The sequence below is a fragment of the Crinia signifera genome, chromosome 3, assembly GCF_055691185.1.
Source record: "Crinia signifera chromosome 3, ASM5569118v1, whole genome shotgun sequence".
NCBI classification, from domain to species: domain Eukaryota; kingdom Metazoa; phylum Chordata; class Amphibia; order Anura; family Myobatrachidae; genus Crinia; species Crinia signifera.
In genome coordinates this window covers 184,672,545-184,679,654 of record NC_139219.1, presented here as the reverse complement: position 1 = coordinate 184,679,654, position 7,110 = coordinate 184,672,545, and the positions used below count along the sequence as shown (strand labels likewise).

At 44.9% G+C, this 7,110-nt stretch overlaps 1 protein-coding gene across 2 annotated transcripts in view; it reads right to left on the bottom strand.

Moving 5' to 3' along the window:
- Positions 1–5,605: 5,605 nt before the first annotated feature.
- MDN1 (midasin AAA ATPase 1) overlaps positions 5,606–7,110 on the bottom strand; it is a 217,815-nt gene continuing 216,310 nt past the window's right edge. For both annotated transcript variants that reach the window (XM_083177044.1, XM_083177045.1), the window contains exon 102: positions 5,606–6,433. In XM_083177044.1, the coding sequence (XP_083033170.1) occupies positions 6,245–6,433 (189 nt within the window). In that variant the 3' untranslated portion in view covers positions 5,606–6,244. The remainder of the gene's footprint in view (positions 6,434–7,110) is intronic.

The following is a 7,110-nucleotide window of genomic DNA, read 5'->3' as shown; positions in this document are numbered from 1 at the left end:
GGCCTCAAAATATACGGTTACAGACTTTGTACCCTTATTCCAGAATTTATACCAAGACTCGTGTAATTATCCGCAATAAGCGGAAGAGTAAAAAGGGATTTTTGTAAGAACTTACCGTTCGAATCCCTTTCTCGGATATGGTCCTGGTGACACAGCTCAACACTGGGATGTAGGAGGGTCCGAAGGAGCCAGGCACCAATCCTAAAGCTTTTAGAGGGTAGGCTCCTACCCTACTGCATCCCGGACTCTTCAGTTCAATTTTTCAAAGCCACTGGAATACATTAACTCAGTACAAAAGCCTGCACATATTATATGCACATTTTTCAACAATAACTTTTAACCAAATAACATGAACATCATGAACCTGGCATACTTACTGAGCGTAAGGGAGGGATCGCTGTGTCACCAGGACCATATCAGAGAAAGGGATTCGAACGGTAAGTTCTTACAAAAATCCCTTTTTCTCTTTCAATGGTCCTGGTGACACAGCTCAACACTGGGACGTTCCAGAGCTGGTCCTTTGGGTGGGTATGCTCAGGTCTGCAGCTCTCATCACTGCTCGCCCGAATGATGCGTCCTCCGACGCGAACTTATGGAACCTATAGAATTTGGCAAATGTATGAACAGATGACCAAGTGGCAGCCCTGCAAACCTGCTCAGCTGTTGCCCCATGTCGAACCGCCCAAGAGGTGGCAACCGACCTGGTGGTATGCGCATTAATCCTGGCCGGAACAGGCCTACCAACTTTAGTGTATGCAAACGCTATAACAGAGCGCAACCACCTAGCAATGGTCTGCTTCGATGTAGGCCAACCAATTTTGTGTATGTCATACAACACTAACAAGGTGTCAGTTTTTCTGACACTCTTTACTCTGTCCACATAGATGCGTAATGCACGCACAATTTGTCCCTTTTTCTCGAACCCTCTGGGGGTTGAAACACAGGCAGAACTATCTCCTGATTTAAATGGAAAGCAGAAACTACTTTTGGTAAAAACTGTGGTACCGTCCGAAGAACCGCCCTATCATCATGAAATATTAAGAAGGGAGACTTGCATGACAATGCTCCCAATTCTGACACCCTCTTTGCTGATGCCACTGCCAACAAAAATACCAATTTCCATGTAAGGAACTTAAGGTCAGCCGACCTTAATGGTTCAAACGGTGCCTTCTGAAGGCATTCCAAAACCAGCGACAAGTCCCAAGGTGCCACTGGTTGTTTGTAGGGGGGTTTCAACTGAGGTCAAAGGTCTGTACTTCCGGCAATAACGCAATCCTTTTCTGGAAGTAAATGGACAAGGCCGAGATCTGCACTTTTAGGGATTGAAGGCTTAACCCAGAGGAAAACCCATCCTGTAAAAATTCCAACATTTTTGTCAACTTAAAACGTGATGTATGTGACTTCCGTCGCTCACACCATCGAATATAAGTCTTCCAGACTCTATAATAATTTGCCAAAGACACTGACTTTCTGGCTTTTATCATGGTATTAACCACTGCCTCTGAGAATCCTTTATTCCTTAGAATGACGGTCTCAACAGCCAGGCCGTCAAAATTAATCGAGCTGAATCCAGGTGATTGATTGGTCCTCGTCTTAGAAAGTCTGACCTCAAAGGGAAGACGCCACGAGTCCACAGACAATCTCTGAAGCCTCGAGTACCAGGACCTCCTTGGCCAATCCGGGGCCACTAAAATCACTGGGATTTCTTGGGCTTGTATCCTCTTCAACACTCTCGCCAGCATTGGAACTGGCGGAAAAACATAAAGAAGATTCCCCTCCCAGGGGATAGTCATGGCATCCACTGCTTCGGCCAGTGGATCCCTTGTTCTGGCATAAAACCTAGGCACCTGGTGGTTGAACCTGGATGCCATCAGGTCCACATCCGGGGTTCCCCACTTCAAAGTAATCTGATGGAATATCTGAGGATTCAGGCTCCATTCGCCTTCCTTCAGCTCCTCCCTGCTCAGGAAGTCGGCCTCTATATTCTCCACACCTGGTATGAATATCGCTGATACTGCTGGCACATTCTGCTCCGCCCATAGGAAGATTCTGGATACCTCCCACATGGCTAGTTTGCTGCGTGTGCCTCCCTGGTGATTCAGATACGCCACAGCTGTGGCGTTGTCGGTCTGAATACTTAAAGGGAGTCTCTGTAACCTGTCTCCCGCCAGAGAAATCACCTTCCAGACTGCTCTCAGTTCCAAGATATTGATCGGTAGAGCCGACTCCTCTGGAGTCCACAAGCCCTGCAGACGCAGGTCCAAGACTACTGCCCCCCAGCCCTTGAGACTGGCGTCGGTAGTGACTACCAGCCAGCTCCAGGACTGCAGTGACCGACCCCACTGAAGGGAATCCAAGTCTGTCCACCATTTCAGAGAGGCTCGAGTTTCCGAAGACAGCACTATCTGTTCTGATTTCATGGTCTGTGTGTTTCCCGACCAAGCCGTCAAAATGTTCCACTGGAACACCCGAGAGTGGAACCTGGCAAACTGCAGCGTCTCGAAAGACGCCACCATCTTCCCCCCAGCAGCTTGAGGCACCTCCACACTGATGTGCTTAGAGAGCTGAGAATCTCCTGCACTAAGGCAACCAGATCCCTGGCCTTTACCTCCGGTAAAAATACCCGGTGCAGATGGGTGTCCAGAATGACTCCCAAAAATTGGAGTCTCCGCGACGGCACCAACTGAGACTTTTGTAAGTTTAAAAGCCAGCCGTGATCCTGCAAAAAACTGATGGCCTCTGCCAAGTGACTCTGCAACCTGTCTGCTGACTCTGCTTTGAACAGCAGGTCGTCCAAATAAGGTATCACCGTGATTCCCCTCAGCCTGAGCACAGCCGCAATTACAGACATTATTTTGGTGAAAACCCTTGGTGCTGTGGCCAGACCAAAGGGCAACGCCTGGAACTGTAGGTGCAGGTCTCCTATTGCAAACCTCAACAGGGCCTGATGTTCTGGGTGTATGGCGACATGAAGATACGCGTCCCGGACATCCATGGACGCCAAAAATTCTCCCTGGTCCAGGCTTAGCAGCACTGACCGTAGAGATTCTATTTTGAAATGGTCTACCCATAAATGGACATTCAGAGACTTTAAATTTAGTATTGGTCTGAAAGACCCGTCTGGTTTGGGTACCAGAAACAGAGTGGAATAAAAGCCTTTCTTCCACTCTGCCCTGGGAACCGGAATTACCGCTCCCTTCTCTAACAGAGTGAGCTGCTCTTAAGAGAGCTGTGCGGAGCCAAGCTTCCTTTGGTAAAACAGTGGGAATAAATCTTCTCGGAGGAAGACCTTTGAAGGGAATTCTGTATCCCTGGGTTATAATGTCTAACACCCAGGAATCCTGACCTAGTGACGCCCAGGCATCCTTGAACAGTGATAGACGACCCCCCACCTTTACCACTGCCGGGCAAATCCCCTGACAGTCATGCGGACGGTTTGTCCTCTCCTTTGGTGACAGGTTTCTTGTGGAAAGAACCAAATTTTGACTTTGGGGCCCTACCCCTGGAGGACTGAAACTTTCCCCTAAATGAAGGTCCTCGAAAGGACGCACCACCTCTAGGGGAGGGCCGAAAGGACGGCCTAAAAACAGAAAATCTTGATGTCTGCTTGGCTGCGGGGGCAGGCAGGAAGGTACTCTTGCCACCCGTGGCCTGCTTAATAATCTCTTCTAATTCAGATCCAAATAGTAACTTTCCTTTGAAAGCTAATGTTTCTAAGGCCTTTTTAGACTCATTATCTGCCTCCCAGGCCTTAAGCCAGAGTACTCTCCTGGCATTGATAGACACTGTGGAAACTCTGGTTGCCATTTTGAGAGCTTCCTCTTCGGCTTCCAACACATATTCTGCAGCTGCCTTAAGCTTCTCTGCTAGCAACAACACACCAGGATCAGCATGTAAAATGGACCATAAATCATTGGCCGGTGAAGCCGGTTTCAGAGCGCTCCGGAGCCCAGGCAGCTTCTTAAAAGAAGCTGTAAGCGCTGCACAGGGAGGCCAGACAGCGTCTCCCCTGTGCAGAGTGAGCTGACAGGATGCGCTTCTGTCAGCTCCTGCTGCGCTAGCAGAGTGAGGATTCACTAATGAGAATCCTCACTCTGTGCCTACCTAGCTAGGGTGAAAGTTAATAAAATAATAAAAATCCCCTAACTACTCTAATTCTTCAGCTGCTCCTGCAGCCCTTTAGAATAGCACCCACTCCAGTTGGCACCTAACACGAACTGAAGAGTCTGGGATGCAGTAGGGGAGGAGCCTACCCTCTAAAAGCTTTAGGATAGGTGCCTGGCTCCTTCGGACCCTCCTACATCCCAGTGTTGAGCTGTGTCACCAGGACCAATGAAAGAGAAAAAAGGGAATTAAAATACGTAAATACACCAGGTATAAGTACTTAGCACTGCGAAAGAATACCGACATTAGAGTATCGGTTTAGTGTGTGAGATATGCAGATAAGGTTCACTATGTGGCGCTATTCTTTAGTTCATCCGTAGTTAGGAATATAGGTTATGTTTACGGACACAGTACTTCACTTATTGTCCATCGGTTTGGGATCAATTGGACATTAACAATTGCGGTGCTCATCTGGTTGTTTCATACTTTAGAGCGCTGTACCATGCGCAGGACTTGAGCTTGCCAGCAAAAGGGTGAGAGTGGCGTCATAAACCCTTCACTTATTGTCCATCGGTTTGTGATTAATTGGACATTAACATGACTGACACATTATCCACAGGTGGAGCTAATTACTTCACTTATGACGCTCTTGAGGACTGGAGTTGGCTATCTCTGCGCTAGAATAACCTTTGCACTAATTTGTAATATGGTTGAACAAGGACAAGGCCTTCAGATCCATCAAGGGTTAATTTTTTTTTAATAAAAATAAAAAAAAGGAACGAATTGATAAATTAAACAAACAGCCCATAACTATTTAACAAATGCTAGACAAGAATCAGAAAGGCCAATATGACAATGGCTCAATATAATAGTCAATCTCCTGGCATACTCTGTACAACTGAAGGACAGGAACAGTCAGTAACAAAACTATCATGATGGCCCTCTAAACTCAAAGATTTATATAGGAATCCCTCTTATAGGGAACTGTGCCAAACAATGTTTCTTCTGCAGACTATATCGCTACATTAAATGTGTGACTTGGCTTTCAATATGCTCTATAGGGACTAATTGAGCAAGAATCGCTAATCAGAGAATTTGGAGTGGACTGCGAGGAGAAAGCCACCACCCAGGCTGAGAGAAGCTCAGTGCAAATGAGCAATTCCCGAATCATTGGAGACTTTGCAGTCTGTGCAAACGTGAGTAGTTCGGAGGCTCCACAAATCCGCGACCAGGATGGGCTGAATAAGGCTAGCGCCGAAGTCAGAGATCCACCCTGAACATGCTACATTGCATTTAAGACACATATGCATTTAATTTGCTATTCCACTCGTGCAGTGCAATACCAATTACAGGCATGCGTAGTCATTCAACAATCGCTTCATTTGTAATTAGCGATCAATGTTTAATTAGGCCCATAGTCAGGAGGTTTGGGAGAGAAATCAAAAGATTGCATGTGTTTAATACAAGGAACATAAACCAGACCACCGATCTCCACACGGAATTAACCAGAAAGGTATGAACAATCTTTATTAGGCTGCATAGCTATTAAGATAAAAAAAATGGTATTTTAGACATATGTCAAACAAAGACCTGTATGTCCTAACAACATTGTACAAAATGTGCAGACTTCACAGTATAATGTTGCAATTTACAGCAATACAATTCACAACGTATGGTAACAATTTAGGCCACAACAAAACTACAAACATTGGTGTCTGATGATTTTAAGTGAACTTTGGTTTAATAAAAAAGTAATAGCTAGGCATTTATTTCTCTAACATAGGAAAAAATATGAACAAAAGCACATTCTCTACAGATATAACCATACAGTCTTTTGCTCCATTTCATCTCCATTTATTAGTTGTATACTGCTATATGCAGTGGGATGGTTTAATAACAAAGTTTTATTAAGTTGCACACAGGAAAAGCCAACATGTTCCTTTTATTTGCTGGAGGTATGCCATTTTCTACATACAGTAAGAGGTAAAGTAAACCGTGTGCCACTGACCAATGCATAGTTTCCTGCATCATTGAAATGACTTGACCTGAGCTGCAGGGCAATGCTGTCATACTACACTGTACAGAGATCCATGGTTCTTCCCTCTACACTGCACATGTGCTGTGCATGGACCGGTACATTTTACACATGCTCTGAGGTAGTCACCAACTCAAACCACTGCCTGAGGGCATCACTAAGGGTTTCTGGAAGTGCATTGACATCTCGAAGGATGATGTAGAATGGAAACGGAAATTGTTCCATGTAAGATATCATTTTGGGCATTTCTTTGGGGTCTGTAAAAATCGGCACTTTAATATCCAAGATGGAATCCTTAAAACAATAACAAAAAGAACACATTTTTAATGTTTGACTGCTGACAGTTTTTAGCAAACGCTGCAAATGATGGTGTATTCTGATTACATGTATGCAACAGTGAGCTCCATACCTGACACTGCTTCCAAAATATATATTATTGTTAAAAGGTAAAGATCAAGAAATTGTGTATACATTTAATTCACATACATTAACATATTAGCTATATGTTCTAGAATTTCTAGAAAAATACAGTATGTACAAGTCAAATCCTACTAAACAGTGTGCCCCTGACATTTATAAGTAGTTACACAGCTTTGTGGGATTATAGTCTATAGTTTGCAGCTTTAGGTTGTGTGTAGGGGTTGGGATAATTTGGTCTACAATGATGGTCGACAGGTCATTAGTTCGACAATGTCTGGGTCGACAGTCAAAAGGTCGACATGGGTTTTTTTTTCAGTTTTTTTTTTACCTGAATGTCAACACAGTCGACATGGACACAGTTTAAACTGCACCGCATCCGCTCGCTATGCATCGGGCACACTATTTTATTCTCCCACCACGCCCTAGTGGATGGTAGGGCATGAAATACAACCTGTCGGCACAAAAAACTGTGAAAAACCCCATGTCGACCTAGACACTGTTGAACTAATGATCTGTCGAACTAACGACCTAGAACTAAGTTGACCTTTTCC